Consider the following 20167-nt stretch of genomic DNA (forward strand, 5'->3'; position numbering starts at 1 on the left):
CTGGTAAGGTCAATTCGGGGATGCAAACCCTCGAAAAGGAAAACTATTTCCATGGCATGTGCCTGCGGGTGAGCCATGAAGAAATTTGCATAATAACAGGAAACAATCTCGCCTGTGTGCGAGTGCGTGCCCCGTGCGACCATTAGGGTTCCCATCTGACCCCGGTCATTGGCATCGGTTGGGGCCTGGGATCCCAACTATGCACCGGAAAACGATGTGTTAGTTTGACAAAATGCAGCTGGAATGCCAATGCAGCTGTTGGCTACTAAAATGTTTCCTAATTTTATCGTAGTTATCTGGAAAAACTAGAAATGCGAATCATTTCGTCATCATCTTTGTTTTGGGAACAATATCCTTTAATTAAAATTTTTAGCATTACAAATAGAATTGAATGCGCTAGTCATGCAATTAGTGTAATTTATGTTTGTAGAGGTCTAATTTTCTGGACTAGGTTTAATAATTAGTTAATAAATCTGTATGTAACTAAGCCCGCTTATAATCCTATCATATAAACTGAATTTTATATTTAAAATCCTGTAATTTTATACCAAATACCAGTAGAGATAAGACGATAATAAGCCCTTGAACTTCACCCATGTATCCGAGAGCGAATTTTAAAGGGGCGAGTTCATAAAGGACATTATATAAATCATATTTAAGACCCCTGCGGCACGTTATTGTTTTTAAAACACACTAATTATCTGGATTGCCCTCGGGCTCGCGACAGATTTGCATGCTCGAGAATTTTAATATACGCATGTATGCCAGCCATTATATCCTGTGCTGTTATTGTTGGTGTTAGTGTTGCTGTTGCTGTTGCTATTGTTGTTGTTGCTGTTGCCCGATCCTGTTCCTTGCCATGCTTGCAAATAGTTAATAATCGTTATTAATATCAACGTGGGCAAAATGGCTGGCGCATAACACCAAAGCGCTGCATATGAACACAAACTGGGGCGTAGAGACAACAATTTTCACCTCCATTATGCAGCATGCCACTAAGCCGCCCACGTGCCACGGCCCATTTTTACCGCCCAGTCGGGCTTTACAAAAACGGATTATAAAGTAAAATTACGCCTACAGGCGAAATTTTAATTAAATTATGACCTTTCCCCTATTCGAAACAATAAACCAAATTGTAACGAATGGGGTTTGTGTAGTATTTCATCGTTTCCGGTGTAAATTTGCATTGAGTTGCATTTGAGGAATTTCATAAATAATGGTTGCATTGTGTAGGTTTTTGGGGCAATTCACTAACTGATTGATTTAACTTGGACTCTGTTAAGTGGGTCAAGGGTTCGTGTCCCAGAAGTGTTTCTGCTCACAAGAAGCTTTAACTTGACTTTCAATAAATACTAAATTGTTTTACATAATATTTTGCAGCGAGTTTTGTTGCAAACAAAGACTTTTCACTCTCTTCATTGCCCTGAGCCTGGAGTTGCAGGTAAATTCCTTCGGAAGCTGCCCCTTTTTGACTGCCACTACGAAATGCATTGCAATTCATAACCCTGAGAGCGAAAAGGGTCCCGGATTCGGGCGCGAAGAGGTGGTGCTGCATATTTAATGGCCATATCGCCTTCACATGTGCAACTACTGGCGTTCCCGAGTCGGGGCAATCAACAAACGGCAGAATACGTGACCCGAACCTTTCACCTTCGACCTCATGCCTTTCACCTGCAGACATAAAAACTTAATGAAAGCGTTTTCCATGAATACTTGCCATTAAACAATTTACGAGACACTGCAACAAAACAACAACGCCCGAGTGGCAAATTAATAAACTTGACAGCATTCCCTGCCCCTTCCTCTGCAAAACACATCGTAATTGCTGCGACAACTAGGAAAGTAATCAAAGTTATTGATTAAAAAATTCCCACTTCCAATGCCATCTCCATGTCGTTTTGTCGACATGCTTGGGCTTCGTTGCTAACAAAAGTTGTACAGCTAAAAATTATTGCACATTTCGTAGTGGCGGATGCTTTCACTATTGTTGTGACCTCAAATAATGAACGTGCAACGGGGTTTCCAATAAACACGTACGTATCGAATGGCACTGGCGGGTCACAGGGAAACTTTCCGGAGTTCTGGCATTCGCCAATTGCAATTGACATTCCGGTGGAGTCGGGGCTTGGCTCGATTTATCGAAAAGTGTGGCAAGTGAGCTCCAAGAATTACTGTCAATTTAATTGATACCATACTTTATTGTTATTGGCAAAGGGTGTATTCATTTAAGCTGAGTAGCTGAGCTGAAGTGAAAATAAGAAAATATAATTTAAAATTTAGTAGGGGCATCAGTTATTTATAAAAACATTTAATTGAGTTGTAAACTATTTAGACAAACAAACTGTATAAGCTGCATAACTTTTGTCATATTTTCCAAATTGCGACCACACTTCCTACTTCATTCCACAAGTTCTCCGCCAAGAAACCGCAGCCAGCCACCCACATGAAGCCGCAAATCAATGAATATAACTTCACACAAAACTCAATTTTCAACAAGTTTTCCGCATTCTAAACACATTTTTCTTGCGCCCCGCCCCACAAACAATTCGAAGCGACACAATGTGGCCGACACCAAAAACCTCGAAAGCCGAGACTGAAACTCGAAATTAAGGCCAAGACGTCATGATAAAAACTTTTGTCCCTTTCTTGTGTATGCTTCCTACTGATTTTATTTGATTTTTTTTTTTTTTTTTTGCTCTGACAGAGGCGGTTTCTTGCCTTTCACACGCCAACTTGAACTTGACGCATGTTTGTTGGCAAACAATCCGACATCTCACGCCCCAAACTCGAACGGGCTGTGTTTTATACTCATTAAAATGCGCGGCATCGGGTCGGTGCCATCAACGAAAGTTAAAGCCGGAGGGCCAAGGATGTGGCAAAGACATTCTGCGGGTGGCCAGAAGGACCTGACCTGACCTGAACTGAACTGAACTGAGCCGAGGAGAAATGCCGTTTCGGCATCTTTGAACGGCAGCCAAACAAATCTTATTTAATTTGGATTTGGCGCCTTCGCACGCCAACCAGTCAGCGAAGTTCCATTAGACGCGACGGAGATGGCATCGTGAGGGGACATCCAAAATTGGGCCAATTTAAATGTAAAATGTAATTATTTGTAAAAAAAATATCATTAAAAAATATTTTAGAAGGCACAGCTGTTGGTGAAATTATACTTAGAATAAACATAAACATAAATTTGATATATACGTTTGTGTATTCAAAAATGTGAAAACCCGTTAAGGGAATTCAGGTTGTTATAATATATAATATATTTCGTTTGGACAGATGTTCTAACTTGTGTCTAACTAGCTCAAAAAGTCTGAACACGTTTTACGATATTGGATTAGCATCATTAATCACTTTGCATTCTTATCATGCATCATTATGCATCATTTTAGATTAGTCCCAACTAATATTTATCCGACAGCTGTCCGTGCCAATCACGTCACGTTGGCATCGCTGACGGAAATCCTTTCTGTTTCGTCCTCGAAAGGACACAGCTGTTGCTCCCGGAATCTCAAGTGCATTTGAATGGCTTGCTAACTTGCCGCCTCACCGAATCGCCGATCGCCGGGCTGCTGTTTGCCAAAGTGTTAAATGTCATGAAGGGAATGCGCAGCTGGGCCTTTGAATTTATGGAATTTCCACGGCGCATTTACATTTACTACACGCCATATTTATTATTTATGCTCGCAGCGGGAGGGGCACTTCAAAATGGGGGAAGAGGCGGCCAATAGACGGGCTGACAAGACGCGTTTTCCACTGATGTCTGAGTCAAAGTGCCCTGCTTGCCATCCCATTGGCGCGGCATTTCCGCTTTTTATACGCTGCCAAAGTTTTTCCTTTGCTTGTCAAATATTTCAAATATGTGTTGCACACATTTTCGTTGGAGTTTTGCATTTTCTATATAGTTTCGGAGGCGATGTAATATATAAAAGGTCACCGGGTGGACGTGGACGGGGCGAACTTCCGGTTTGCTTTCGAAAAGTTTAAATTGAATTAACGCCAAAAATTATGCAGCTACAGTTGGCCATTTTATTATTCTGGGCACTCAGTAAAATGAGTGCTTCCAGCACATGCATGCCTGGCATGCTAATTAAAGCCAAATTGATTTCCCACAGCTCGACAGGGGCAAGCCTTAAAGTCCAACTAAATTAGCCATCAATTAGCCGTCATGACAGCCATATATTTGGCGAAAAAAGGAGTTCAGTGAATAAATTATAATGTTGAGCTGCTTTCAAATAATACAATGTATGAGTACTAACTCGCTGGGATCCACTTAAAGATCCTCAAATGGGAAAGAGATCTTAAAGTTCCATCCTTTGTCTTTACCAAAATTCCAACTATTTAATGCTATTAATTTTTCTAAAATTTCTTATACCCTTAACTTTAGGAATTCTTAACCCATCCTCCGCATAAAAAATCCAGCAAAGTATGCCAAATCCCAAAGCCAGAAATACAAGTCCCCGAATAACATTTCAACTACATTAATAAATTAGTTCAAGTAATTGAAACTTTGCGGTTGTTCAAAAAGAGAATGGAAAAGTTTTTTTTGTTGTTGTTTGCTATCAGAAGGACAAATGGAATTATTGTGAAAATAAGCAGAAATCGCTTTGTGACAAATCGTTGAGATGCCCCAAAGACCGGTCTCAATTGTTGTTGACAATGCTTTCGGGAGTTGATAAAAGATAATATAATTCCATAGTCGGGCAGCGAAGTGAGTCTAGGGACTGAAAATGATTTTCCAAATGAATATTTACCAAGAAAAAAACCGTCTTGACGGGCCCCGACCTCTCAGGTGTCGATTAACAAGTGACCAATTAGACTAATTCGCGCAGTCAATAGAGTAAAGTTAATTAAGCGTCTGCCCAGTCCGCCCTCCTGCTCTTATCAATTTCCTGAAGAAGAAAAAAAACAATTAATCATTTATACGCTCATTATACTTTAAAACTGGCTAATTTCAACTTAATTTGAGCCGGCCAAACGAAATCGTGGAGCGCTTTTTCGGCCGGGGAATCCAGTCCACAGGACTTCCCCTTTCCTTTGCATCTCCTTTTCATGGCAGTGGGTTTAATTGAGCTGGCTTCAATTGTGCTTGAAATTTGCACGATTAGCGAAACGTTCCGGCGTCCTGCAATTGAATCCAGGGTTAAGCGGAATGTGACAAGAATTTTGGCTGGGCACAGACACTGTGCAATGAATCATAAGCTTTTATCGCACAAGTTTTAATTAATTGCAGCGAAACCTCAATAAATTGTACAAGGCTGTGCGCTAGCACTTTAATTCAGTAAAAAATAGCGCAGTATGAAAGACAGAAAAATTGTTAACTATTATGTTTAGCACTGTGTGGTATATTCAAGTTCCAAGAAAATTAGCAACTTCTGTTCGTCTTTCGCAATTACCGCAATTAACATTTATGCGGGTGGCCTCAAATGGCAGAGGAGACTGGCGCTCCCACTCAAAAAACCCGTTAGGTAATTAAGTAGAAAATTGCAAAAATTAACAAAAGCAAAAAAGAAAGCACTAAATCGAGAGCAGCTATGAGTTTGCCCTGCTTGGCCTGCTGGAGATTTTGGCGTGGCAAAGTCTTAGACTGCTTAGGGAAAATTAATTAAAAATAAACATGGCACACGCTTGTACTTAGGGAATGCCAACAAAAATAGACCGCAGGCGGCTGAGAAAAAAAAAAAAAAAAACAGGAAAAACAAAAGGAGACGTGAAGGAAAAACCCATATCCAGACAAATAAGAAAAATGAAAGCCGAGCTAGCCAAATTCCAAACAAAAGCTCACGAAACATTTTGCGGGCACAAATCCGAGGCGATAAGAAAATAAGTAACAAAGAACGCAGTGTGCAGGACGAGAGAAATGAAGGAGGAGAGTGCAGGAAAAAGGTCCTAGCCAGGACAGAGAAAGCGCCAAGAATATTTAGTAATTACGTCAAGGCGGCGAGTGAGGAGCGATTAGAAGGGAGATCCCCTAGCTAGGTGAAAATTGCATTCAAAATGTTCTAGTAGGTGGCCTAAGCTTCTTCTACACTCTACGTAAATCTTCAGTGCAAGGTGTAATTCTTTTAACAACAATACATCAAAATAAAATATATTTATCCAATCTTTTCATTTGTGTATAAGTCATACGTTTCATTCGGATTCTAAATAACATTAAGTAAATTTATTTAAGGATGTTTCGGAGGCAGTAAGCATTTCAAGTTATGCATGCTTTTAGTATAAAATAAGGAAAACTTTTAAACTTTAACTTTAGTTACCCAATGTTTTCTACCGTGTAATATTGCGAACATGCGAGCAAACGAAATACCACACGATTTTCCCCCCATGGAACAGGCATAGCAGGTCTGACCGTGTGGGCAGTGGGTGGTAAATTGGAAAAGGTGGATTGGGAATGGTGAGGTTCCATGGGGCAGACATATGAAAACTTTAGCACTCAGGAAACAGGAAACTATTGTTCTGCGGTGTCTGCCTCCTGGCTTCGACGGTAATTGTCCGGCCCCCCAAAAACAGACCCCTACCCAACAACCAAACCGGCCAAACACCAGGTGAGCCACGTTTATTTGGTAGGCCAAGCAATGTCAAACTGCCTGATGTTTGATGCATGCATATATCTAGGCAGCTAAGTATATATATGTATATGTGTGGTAGTTGGATATTGTGTTCCTGGCAGGTAATTTGCGTTTAATTTGCTGGTAACTTTGACCCCCTTTTCATTGCGGCACTGGGAAAAAGTGCATTTGACATTACCCATTCGGGTCAAGGCAAAAAAAAAAATAAAAACTTTTTATGCCGAATAATAATATAAATGAATTATTTGCACAAATGCTTCTTGTATCTATCCGCTATAGATCGCAAGGCATATATAAAAGTTATTAATGTGATAACCTCTAACCTGGCTTAACATAACTGTCATAAATTAAGCCTTTTGGTTACTACCTTAATATAGTTTAATAAAGCGTATGACCTCTTTATTTTGCTTTAATACATTTACAAAAATACAACAAAAACCACAGAGAAATTACATCATTTTAATATAAGCTATGTAAGGTCAGGAATAAGTAAAAGAAAAATTCTAATTTGTATGTGTATGGGTAAATCTACTTAGAGAAGCATATTAAAGGCCGTGTAGTGAAGAGAAAAATCGAATGCATTTTGCATCAAACGAGGAAAATAATAAAATATTAAAATAAATCAAGAGGAAAAACATAATACGAAGGAAACAACTTACGAAGGATATTCGCAGGGGAAAAAGGATATGTATAATCCAGAAAGATAAGCATATTTCTAAGGGAATATTGCAAAAGCTTTCGCAAAAACATGGCTCGGTTGAGTGGCTATAAGTGGGCGAGTCTAAGAGCGCCAATAAGTGCACATTTTCAGATTGATTTGCTCATTTCTCATATGAATATTAATATAATTACAGGCCATGGAAATAACTAGCTAAATTCACAATAAATAAATAACTTATAAACAAAACTGTAATAAATTTAATAAATAAACTAATAAATTGTTCTAATTATTCGTGGTATTGCATAATAAATAATTATTAGAAAATACGCGCTCAAAGTTTCTTCATAAATATCAAGCAATTAATTACTCATTTTCAAAGAAAACGCAAATATCTGAGCCAACTTGGCCTAACTCGTTGCCATTCATGGGAAATCTTCGCTCCATTTTGAATGACAAACTTTTATTGAACATTTTGTTTTCCCGCCAGGCTGAAGAAATCAAAGCGAATTAAGGCTGTCAGCTCAGAGCCAGAAATTCGTCTTTCAATAAATTGCCCTCTACCACATCCCCTTTGACAGTAGAGAAAACTCTGGTTTGGATTTTTCCATTCGGGTTATTTGTGTCATTGAACTGCAGCAGGCAAGTAGAAATTAACGCAAGCCGCTTTAATTTGCAATTTCAATTCATTTGGATTTATCGCAGCCCCCCCTTGACTGTCTTGCCTGCTGATTTCTAGACAATAAAGCCCGATTCCGAGTGCATGTCGAGCAATAATATATTAAAAGGGGAGGAACCTTCCTTCCTTCCTCTCGCACAAAAACCCAAACCCAATCGATACACCCTCGGCCACAAATCTTCCCCCCACCCGTCGCGTGTCCGGGCCAAATTTTGGCTGGCAATCAAAACGCATTGCCAATCAATTGATTTACACAAAGCCTCCCTCCCGCCAACATGTCTGATTTGGCAAATAGCTGTCATTGGGTTATCATAATGTCACTCACAGCGTTTTCGGCAGACATGCCATCCAAGTCTGTTCTGTCGAACTACTCTCCCCAATGCCGTTTTTCCCTCTATTCATCTTGACAGTATTTTAGTTTCAGAAAAAGGGTAGCTATTTACCCAAAGGACTCTGCATAGTCGAATTAGGTTGGCTTAATAGTCCACCCATACAGATTTTCAAGTTGAATGGGTATTTGTGTACTACTTTTTTTTTTAATCTATAATAAAAGTGAGGCCAAGCAATATAATTAAAATAAACCTTAAGTTAACCTCATTATTCGAATTCTACATACTCTTATATTATAGACAACGATTATCTCACCCAAGTTCTCGTGTATTTCGATTTCAAGTTGCATTAAAAATGCAAGCAAAGTGACAAAGTTTATAGCTTCGGCTTTTAAGCCAGGCCAAATAAATTGACCGCATCTATCTTGGATGCTGTCACCTTTGTTCAGCTAATTAAACTAATGCAATCCTCGACCGAAAATCAACAGCCAGAGTGTTAAGTCAAGCCAAAATGTACGTTGAAACTGATGGTCTGGGCTCTGGACTCCGGACTTCGGGCCGGACTTGCTTTTGGCCCGGACAAATAGGATAACAAAACATGACAAAACAACAAAAGCCACTGAAGCGGCTGGCGGAGCAGTTCCGCAAAAGACTAAGTTAAATTTATAGGCATCGAGGGCAGGAATTGCAACTTCCGCCCAATACACACACACACGAACATGTCAGAGGGAATTCCCCAGATTCTGAGCACTGGCAACTTCATTTCACAGTAGCTGGCAACTTTAGAGAAGTTTGCTCCACATGAACCGACGACAAGGCCAAGATAAAATATAAATGGTTTCGGTTTACTTGCGAGTGGGCGGACACACACACACTACATACATACATCGAGGGGGTCCTGGGAAGCGGAAGTGCCACTGATAGCCGTCACATGCTGGAGATTTACTTATTAATGCTCGAGTCCCGAGTCCTGAGTCCTCGGCCGACATCCTGTTTAGTGAGAGGAGGGGTCCTTTGTTTTGAAGTCGCTTCATTGGCCCCTCTACCTTTTTTTCGACAGCTCCTCTGTTGACTCTCGACACCCTTCTGTGTATTTGGGACGTAATTTGTGCCCCGAAGGAGGTCGCAGGACAAAGGACACTGCAGTCAGCAGGGACAGGCTGTTGCTTCGTGCTTTTAGTGACTTTGACAGTTTTATACGATTTATGTCATGGTAAATTAAAAATTACGCGTGCTTCCAGTGTCTCCGTCTTACAAGCGAACTCAGTTCAGGCAGTGGAGGGTTAGTCCTGAGGTTGGATATGTTTGGGTGCGTCGGGGGTTGGATAAGTCCATTGAGTGGGTGAGATTAGAAAATAAAGATATATAAACTGGCATGGGGGTGGCTTGATAATGTTTCTATTTTGCTGATATGTGGAATACTTTCCATGGGCAGAGATTTATGAGTAATTTGATAAATGGTTAGTATTTGCATAACTGTCTGTTTTATGGCTTGGACAGAAATAAAATTCTACACAAGCGATAAGAAAAATAATGAATTAATTAATAAATGTTTCTGAATAAAAAAACAGAATTTATATGTGGCACACTTAAATAAAGCATGGCTTTTGGCTTGCAAGCTGAAATGAAAAATGTTCCAGGTCCAGCCATATATCGTCCATCTAAACTTGTTAGGCGAATCTAAAGCTTCACTTATTCTATTCAACAACTCGCAAATCTGTGTTGCACATTTTTCCCATTCACAAACCCAATCGTTTTTCATTCCCCGTGAAATAGGAGCTCACAAAAAATGTATAAAATTTCGCCAGCAAATCTGGAACGTTAATCTCTTCGTTAAACTCAAGTTATTTACAGGTCAACAAGTCAGCAGCTCTTTTTGCACTGGAAACGGAAAAAATACAAAACCCAAACCTTGAACCCACCCAGTCCACCAATAGAGTTCCCCTCGGCCTAAACGACCATTTAACAGACACTTGTGTGGCCCATTTTGTCCGCCTTGCCGCGACAAATTGTGTAAAAAATAAAATAGGTTGCTGGACAAAAATTGCAGAGAAAGCCGGAAAATTTAACAAATCCTCAAATAATTTGAACGTCTGGGCGCACCACCCTCTATGCTAGAGTATGTGTGTTTGGGGGCGTGGCAACACGGTAACAGTATAAATTTCCACCTGTGCTCCGTGCAAGGAAAAAACATGCTTCCACTGCAATTTTCGCCTTTCGCATTGGAAAATGAATGCAAAAGCGAGCAAAAATCATCAAAAAAAAGAGAAAACCTGGTATTTCACCCAGCCACACATACACACAAGTGAGATCGAAAAAGGATAATAAAAAGCTCATTGCAACAAATTCCTGCACAATTTTCTGGTGTTAGATTAGAAACGGTAGGCGAGGGCTTTTGAAAGGAGCCACCTTTAAAAGCAGACCAGACACCACATGAAACCCGGGTCCTCCATTTTTCGACTCATTCCGGAGGCCAGCATTTTTACTTTTCCTATTTTCTTTTATTATTTAGCCCAGCTATGCGAGTGTGCCACACTTTCAGCTGTTTGATCCTTGCACTTTTTCATAGCTTTTCACCCTGCAACCTCCTTGTTCCGCCCAACTATCTATATTCCTTTTATACTTTTTTTTCGTACTTGAACATTTCCCACGTTGCTTTACACTTGGGCACTTGTTCGTGGGATTTTATGAGCTTAGTTGGCGATTTAGCGATGCTTGTCTTATTTAGTTTTTAAATAAATGGCCAAGGATGTTAAGTTGGCTTTGGGCTTGGCGCTGTTAAGAGGAACTGCTTGAAACTTGTTGGATTTCTTATCTGATTTTTAAGATTTAGAAGGCATTAGCTGGACTCAAAAGTCAAGAAATTACTAAGTATTAGGAGTGTTCGTTGTATCTTCAAAACATGCGTTGTTTTAATAATGTTAAACACAACATATTAACGATGAAGATATGAAATCCTTTGTGGTTCCACATTGGTTGCACCGTTCAGCGAATTTGCTCTCAATTACCGAACGGAAGACATTAAATTGTAATGTTGCATCCACCAAAAGCCAACCGAAAAGTGGAAAATGTGCCATTAAAAGCCAAACACCACGAAGCCAACTCTTTAAGCGTAAACAAAAAAGGAGGGCGGGCCAGACTGTCACGGGTTTTTGTGCTTAAATTTCATAATCAACACAAAGGACAGGCGCAGACACAGATACAGACTGAGTCCTGGATGTCGGCGTTGAATGGCTCCAGCGATCCGGCAGAGGGGAAAAGGCGACTTGGTCAGAATTGGTGGTTCTGCGATTGCAAGGACCACAGCTCATGTGCCTGTGACTGACGGAGTGGGTCTGTGTTGGTGTTTGTGTTTGTGCAGGACAAACAACAACAGCAGGAGCATTCATTTTCGCTAAACCAGAAGAAGTGACATAAAAATGCATTAAGCTGAAATTGTCAACAATTTTTCAAGCCACCCCCAAAGGACGAAGGAGCATCAGCATCAACATCCCCGACGCGTTGGCGTCAAGTCCGCCTGAATAAACCTCCCTCTGTTTTCGAAACGGGAGGCTGATAACCCCAGATGGCAGTCAAATCTGACTGAATAATGACTGCACAATGTCGAGATACTAATAGTGCTGGATGGGTCCAGAAACAAGGGGAGTGCAAGCTGGGAATCGTATTGGGTTTCAGCGAAATAGGATTTTACATAATGTCAGACCAAATTATGATGTATTTGGCGCCAGTTATCCCCATGATATTTCAGAGGTCGAGGGGCTAAGTGCTGAACAACCCCAAGTTTCCTGCTAATAGAAAATTAAAATGCCAGTTTGCAGTCTTGGCCCATCTGTTGCATGGGAGTAAGTGTTACTCAAAAGCCAAGCTCCATAAACTTGTACTTTGAAAACTTTCCTTCACTTGGCCAAGATACTCATACTTAAATAGTTACTTGCCGGTTCCTTCGTGTAAACTGTGTGGTCAGTCAGGCAAATTGTGCTCTCGGACTGGGAGTTCATGTGGAAGAGAAATTATGGGCTAGATGGGGTCATAGTCCTGGCCAAACTTTCAGCTTACTTCTGCATAGTTTTGCTCTTTTCAATTAGCTGGCCGTAAGTTTCCGAAATATGCTTTGACAGAAAGTGTCATAATTTCAACAGCAGAGAGCTATGAAAGGATATTCTAAGGTCGAAATTTAATTCATTCTGAACAAAATTCAAGTTAACATTCTACAAAAAAGTCAGCAGGTGAAGAAAAGCCAATAAAATATAAATTGGTATTTATGATATTTTTATGGGGTCATATTTGAGCAATTTAAAAATAACTCTTGTCAAAAAAAAATATTATTGTTCGTTGATTTCGGGTTAATGGGTAAAAAGTTATGTATTTATTTTACCATTTATGTTTTCCTAAATGAAAATTTATGAGTTAACTGTATATAACTCGATTAATTCTCGAATTCATAGTGTTAAAGTCGGACTTACGTTCAACTGGGGCACAGGTCCTTGGAAAATAGTTGGAAAAGGGAGGTGCACAAAAGCCATGCATGTGCACCATCCAATTCGATTATATGATGTCGCCTAATCCAACTGAAATCCTTGGCCTGCACAAATGTAACCAACCCGCAGAGCAATCTGTTAACCGAAGCGACACTTGGAGCACTCCCATCTCCAGATCCACATGGTGGTGTAATGCTGCCCGGGTGTAAATCAGAGCGCTGCTGGACATTTCCTTGACACTCGAGTCTGGTCGGCACTTCTTAATATATGCCATGCATGTTGCATAAACAAGATTTAAACAAAAGGCAGCGGCAGAAGCAAATATTTGCCGCCGCGTGTCGCCAACAATGAGGTTGGATGCTCTCCAAGGATTTGGAGTAGAGCATGGGCAGGATGGCCAGGGTGGCCGTGATGCCCTGCTGAATCTGCCTTTTCACTGCCACACTGCGATGCCTAGTGCGGTCTCGTTTTTACTTTGTGTGCCTCTCACGTTGTGCTCGTTATTCATATTTATTGCACACGTTGTGGGGACGTAGTTCCACCTCCTCCGGAGGAGTCCTGCGGGACCGCCCGCATCCCCGTTACCTCGGCCATCCGACAAATGGACGGGTTGCATGTGCATTGTCCTTGCGAGCGCTTGGTGGCCAGAGGCTCGGGGGCCTCATAGGCGTACTCCTCGTGTCTAGCTGTAAAAACTTTGCAATTACAGTTATTTGATGGGATTCACAAGGCACCTCCCACGGTCGTGCTGGCTTGTTTGGACATTCATTTGTTGCCGGATTGTTGCAACCTTGTCTATTTAGTGTGGCATGAAATGGAAGCCACAGACGGCAAAAGGCGCCAAATGACAGAGAAACAAGAAAAGAAAGGGCTAACCTAATGAAAGGGAATTGAGTTGCAGTCGGGGGAAATCGCTTTATAATGGTAACTTGACTCGAACATAGGTGGAATGGGTTCCGAGAGCTGTGTAATTGGATAAAAATGAGAGTTTCCATATCTACGGTGGTCCATGACAGTTGTAAAAGCCCCGCGAGAAAATTGTGATCATATTTTATATATGTTTTAAGGACACAGTACAAATTTATTTGTTCTAAATTGATTTTTAAATACTCATATACATTTTTAAATCCCATCTGACATTTGCATTAAGCGTATAACTGCCGTGAAGCGTTTATCCTAGACATAAAAAATAAAATACTTTGTCTCCGAGTTTGTAAATATGTGACAAATGTTTGATGGTCTCTCAGCAGCGCTAAATTTTTTACGACATGGACATAAAATAAATTTTAATTTCATCTCACATAATCAGGCAACAATTTATTCATATTTTATTGGTGAAAAACAATAAATGCAAGCAGGTGGGAGGGAGTGGGTTGAACACACAACGGCTTTTTTTTTTGTCTTTGCCTGTTATAAGCTGATTTATAATGCCGGGCTGGGACCAAAAATAAAAATATCGTGACAGTAAAACAGGAAAGCCGACATACGTAGAAATGTCAGACATATCCTGAAAATATATTTTTAAAAATACGTATGGGCGAGCATATGGGTATGTGAGTGTTCAGTCAGTTAGAGATTTGTGGCATAAAACCATGCCGAGAGCCATGTCAATACGTGATCAGACTGGATATTAAAATTTCTAAATTCAATAGCGGTTGGTCGATATGAAGTTACTCTTTCGACTAAAAATAAATTAAAAAACCAAAAACAAAAAAACTATTTGAACAGGCAAGAGGAATAAAAATATGCAACATTTAAATACTAGTTGTATAGTCGGATTTCACTTTGAATTTCTACATTTCCGAGATTAACATTTTTTTATGAATGCCGATTAGAATTTCAAGTACCAGCTCAACCGAAAGGGTAAAAGCTTGGCCTAAAATGTCGTGGGAATTGTCGAGTCAATAAAATCCGCTTGGGATTTATTTAATAAAAATTCGAAATAATAAAACACAAAATGTGCGTAATAAATTATGCACAACGACCTAAACCAAAACGAAGAAACGTTGTTAAAAAATTAAATGATAATAAAATAAAACAAAACAGTGAATTAAAAATGCGAATCGCGATGATTTTTTATCGCCTCCGGATGATTTCTATTAGACACGGCCCACGGGACTTGTTTGTTTAGTCCCTTTTCGGGAAAAGCATGGCAGCTTTAAATAATTAAATATAAATTGTTTTTACGCTCCTTTTTCATTTGGCGTGTTGTTGTTTCATTTCAGAGATGACCGCAGCTTTACGGGATGTCCGGGTTCGAGTTCCCCACGCGGTGAGGCGCAGTGAAAAGGCCATACTGAAATGCTTCTATGACATCGAAGATGACAGTCTATACTCGGTGAAATGGTACAAGGGCAGACGAGAGTTCTATCGTTACACTCCGAAGGAAACGCCGCCCATGAAGGTCTTTCACTTCCCAGGAGTCAAAGTGAGAGTAAGTTAAAACACTTTTTTTGACATAAGTTTTCAAATGATTAATCAGTGTACTAAAATAGGCAGGTCGCACTTCATACAAGCAATTATTATTAACATATTGTGATACGTAATATTCAATTTAGTCATGTTTTAGCACTTTTGCGTATCAAATAACTATACCAAATCACACCTTTTTTGTTAGATATTCAAATAAATCTGGCGTGGGAAACTGTATTATGGCCGTCGATTTTTATTTTAGTTTTCTCATGCCATTTGCAAAGCCAATAAAAGAGCGGACGAAACAGGGGCAAAAATCGAAGCCAAATAAATTAAACTAAACTAAACGGGTTGCGGCTTAAACAATGTAAAACATTTGCATTTTCAGGGCATTCAAATCGAACGAAACGCTACAGTTAACGAGGAGGGGCAGACACATGTGAAATTTCAATGCGCAATCAAATCAAAACACGGTTTTTAACTTCCGCTTCATGGCAGTTAGGAGCCGGAAAAACAGAGGACCCGTGTGCTGAACTTTTGCATTCCCTATTCCCTTTCGGGTCTAGATCTATGTTTTTTAGTTTTGGAAACGCTCCGGGCATTGCCGGGAATATTTTTCAATAAATATTGGCATTTTTAAATTGGTTTCAAAATTATTCAGGCGTATAAAGAAACACGTTGGCATTTTATTTATTTGCTTACCGCTTTTGTGTGTTTGTCGTATTTTTCATTCCAATTTCTGTATCTCACTCATGTGACAAAAAATACGACCAAAGTTCATTCCTTTATTTGGAGAGTTATCCTTTATTGAAACTAGTGAAAATAGCGGCAGAATAGAATCGGTTGTCAATAGAAAAAGAAAGTATAAAAAAGTGAACTGCACAATATACAGTCGAAAATTTATAAAAATATCGAAGCTGGTTTCAAATGCCTGCCAGCAAGTTTATTTTAAAAGTGTGAATACTTTTGATGCAACGATTCTGTGTGTTTTAAGCAAGACATATGGTTTTCTGTCAAAGGTTAAGTTGTTATTGATATCAAAATCTAGTTTCGACATCGAGTAACTATATGTACGGAATAAAACAAAATTTAAATTATTATAAATTCCTAGAAGAACGATAAATATTCTGGTACCAGCATCAAAAAAACGGGTACATATTTTAAACTACATTATTAAAAGCCCCTATTAAATATGAGTAAAAAGAATATAAATGGAAGCCGGAAGTAATCCAACGAGATACGTTTGTTGAAATTTTTCATCTGGCCAACAAAAAGGATATGTATAAATAAATATGGGTAGAGGTTCGCTCTGGACAGTTAAAAAAATATATACGTTTTATATCATCCTCCCTCCACTCATGGTACCTGAATTTTTGTTAACTTTTTTGCAGCGCGTGTCCTCGAACGAGAGCCAAGTGGTGCTCGATGCGGTAACAATGGCTACATCCGGTAAATACAGTTGCGAAGTATCGGCGGATGCGCCCTCATTTCATACATTAATAGCGGCAGCAGAATTGGAAGTTATTGGTAAGTGAAAAATGCATTCACGTGAAAATAAGTTGAGAAACATTTCCGCTCATACATTGTCGAAGGGGGTATCTGAATCTGGTGAAATTCGTTAAAGAGGTTGCATGGAATCGATAAGCCAAGTAGCTTTAAGTTAGCTTGAGCGCAGATATTAGACTAATTTCGGTGCTCAGAAATGTGAATGCTCAACTAAATTAATTTTCATTTCGAGTGTTTCTCGAGTCGAACAAAAAGTCAGAAAAGTCAAGCTTTCCCCAGGCGGAGTCAAAGACAGAGACAAACTTGCCAACTTGACCAACTGTCGTATTCAATTGGCCAGACCAAGACCAAGAAGAAGACCTTTCGGAGGACTCAAAATACTTGTGTGGGGATTGTGGACATAAAACTTAAAAATAAACTCCAAGTTCGAATGTTTTGGCAGTTAAGCAGACAAAATACAAACAAATTTGAGGGTAAACGAGATAAAGATGAAGACATTTAAGCCGGCAAACAAAGTGAAAGCCTTGAGAGCAAACATTTTCCCAATGCCAATGGAGACGGTCAATAAACTGCCGAACCGACTGTGTGGGTTGTTTGGGCTAGGAAACGTTGACGTAGGTGAGCTCAAATTGGCTTGACAAACTTTTGAAAGTGTCTATTTCATGTGTATGTGTCACATGGATGCGGTTCTGAGTCTGCAGGCTTCCATTTCGATTTTCAAGGATAATGGACAGCTCAAGGAATTAATTTTTTTTAAGGACATATCTGAGACTGATGCACTTTGAAGAAAGTTTCCTCATTTGTCACACATTCTCCTGAGTTCCAAACCATTTAAATGATTTCAATCTGTTCACCATAAAAACTTTGTTAAAATAGAAAATATAGAACTTTAATAAAAATTTCGTTTAAACTGATGACTCGCCATAATTAGAATATAATTAAATTTTTTTGTGTTACGGCTCGTCTGTGTTTTCAAATTTGGGGCTTTGCTTTGGGTCTCATCACAACACGAAATTAAAATTCCAACTCTGCAGACCTGGAGAGTTCGTAATTATTTCAATTATGAAATGGTCCTCGACGCACACACAAACACACAGTCGCACATCTGTGTCATATTGATTGGGGAACACACACACCCACACGAGCATCCACATGTACATCCACATTACATTACACATACCCACTCGGCAATCTCAATTGACAGGACGACAGGTTGGGCCAGAAGTTCGGGCCGGATTCTGGTTTTCCGATTGCCGCAGAGAATCAAAAATATAGTGACAATCGATCCGGTTTACCTTTGAACTGATGCCATCTCATTTTTGCCTATTTTCCACCTCTCTGTTTACTTTTTTCGTCCTTGCAGAAACGCCCCACAATGCGCCATTCATAACGGGCATACGTCCTCGGTACCGGGTCGGCGACATATTGCGAGGTAATTGCACATCGCGACACTCGCGGCCGGCGGCCAATCTCACATGGACAGTGAATAATGAAGAGGTGAGTGTCGTACCCAACCCCCCATTAATGGTTCCCCTCCCCACCGCACACACATACACACAAAAATCCCGCGTGCCAACAGCCCTGGATGCACCAGAAATTATGCAAACACAATTTTCTTGTTTTCAAGCGTTGGCATCTGCCGGGAATTTATGCGCCTGCTTTTCGATGGGTGTGAGTGGAGGGGTGCAAGGTCCCCCTGTAATTACCAGAAAAACACACGCATTCGCGGATATCAACTCAATGGTTTTACGCCCCTGACCCGCCCACATGTCGGTAGCATCACATTTTAGGTGTAGTTTTTTGCTCAACCTAACCATATCCATATCCGGAAAACAGGGAATATGGAAATGGACCGCGAAAATCGGCAGAATTAAGAGTCAGAGGGAAGCCCTCTTGAATCGTGAACAACTTTCAGCGTTTTGCATATTACAATTCGGAGTTATTTTTGCCCTTGTCGGAATACAGAATCACCAGGAAGACCAGGAGAGCTATAGATGCCTATTAGAAATTTGGAGTGGAGAAGCGAAAAAATTGAGAAAATGTTTTATATTCTATTTAAAAGGAAACAAAAAATCTAACAACTGTAAAGACTGCAGTGCAACATTGAATTTTTTATTTGGGATATTCAAGCCAAAAAATATGCCTCATGGCACAAAAGTTACTTGCCCTTATCCTGCGAAACAAAACGCTACCGAAACACACAGAAAATATATAATAAAACTAAGCTAAATAATTAGCTTACATATCCTGATCAAGCGGAAAAGGGAGTGAAAGAGAAAGAAGAGGCAGCAGAGCGGGACAGCGACAATTTCACCATCACTCAACGGCAAACAATGCTTATTGATGCTGCATAATACAAGCCACAGCGGAAACGGGGAAATGGGTAACAGGCGGTTGAGAAAACAAGGCTAACACGTACACTGACGCACAACACATACGTGCAACCAACACACACACACACGCTCACACACTCAACGCGTATACCGTTAAACCCCACACCTACACAGACCACAATGGGGCGATGGTTGAATGGAAAAGCGAATGCCACCGTACTGGTAGTCGAATTGAGTTGAGTTGGCCACGCTCGGTTGATTGGATCTGCGAAGCCCAGGCTTTCACTACATTCCACGCCACTCCAACCCGACCCCGCGCTCGTTGGCCACAAAATGCGCTTAAACAATAAGCCAACAAAGACATACCGCCAAAACCAGGCAACAAACCATCTAAATAAACGCGAAACAGCGCAACTAGCCGAAAGTTTGACGCACAAAAAGAAAAATCTCCAATTGCTCTTAGCGATTTTAAAGTGAAAACTGGCATAGAGGGCAATCTAATTTACCAGCCATGAAGTCAATCAAAGTCAAAGTTCTAAAAGCCAGAACACGTCAAAGATAATGACTCTCAAATGCCAAAACCTGGACAAGTAAAAGTGATAGCGATTTGCATTTAACATATCAGTTGTGCCTTCTAAAGCAGAGCCAAGAAACCCAATAAAAACGGCTTTTAGAATTTAAAATCTATTATTGTTACTGCTTATTTTTTTAAATTACATTTTTTTATTTACTTAAAAAAAACATATATGTAATCCCTATATAAATCCCATATTCTCCAGGTAAATCCTGCCCTAGTGCGACACCATAAAATACTTCGTGATGCTCGTAATGACATGGAAACTGCTGTTGTGGGCATTCACTTTGTAGTCACCGATCAACACTTTGATAATGGAAAGCTAAAGGTATGACTTTTAGATAATATGGTATAATTTGGTGTAATACTCACTAACAAATATTTATGAAATCAAACAGCTCCGCTGCAGTGCCCAATTGCACGATGTCTATTGGAAGACCACCGAAAAGATTATCCTCGAAACAGATCTTTTTCCAAAACACGGAAACGGTGCCAATGGAAATCATGTGAATCCCGACGATTTCTATGATCAATATGCTCTGCACGAGGATCATTTGCACAATAAAAAGAACAGCTATCTGACGCAGCTACAGGGTAAGTTGAACAGCCTAATATCTTTAGTGAAA

The 20167-nt window shown here is 40.0% G+C and overlaps 1 protein-coding gene across 3 annotated transcripts in view; it reads left to right on the top strand.

Moving 5' to 3' along the window:
• Positions 1-20167, top strand: part of LOC6732483 — a 32086-nt gene that overhangs the window by 10463 nt on the left and 1456 nt on the right. For all 3 annotated transcript variants that reach the window (XM_039294478.2, XM_016180200.3, XM_016180199.3), the window contains exons 3-7: positions 14942-15150; positions 16520-16655; positions 17998-18131; positions 19747-19869; positions 19940-20135. In XM_039294478.2, coding sequence (XP_039150412.1) covers positions 14942-15150; positions 16520-16655; positions 17998-18131; positions 19747-19869; positions 19940-20135 — 798 coding nt within the window. The remainder of the gene's footprint in view (positions 1-14941; positions 15151-16519; positions 16656-17997; positions 18132-19746; positions 19870-19939; positions 20136-20167) is intronic.

This window comes from Drosophila simulans, chromosome 2L, assembly GCF_016746395.2.
Source record: "Drosophila simulans strain w501 chromosome 2L, Prin_Dsim_3.1, whole genome shotgun sequence".
NCBI lineage: Eukaryota > Metazoa > Arthropoda > Insecta > Diptera > Drosophilidae > Drosophila > Drosophila simulans.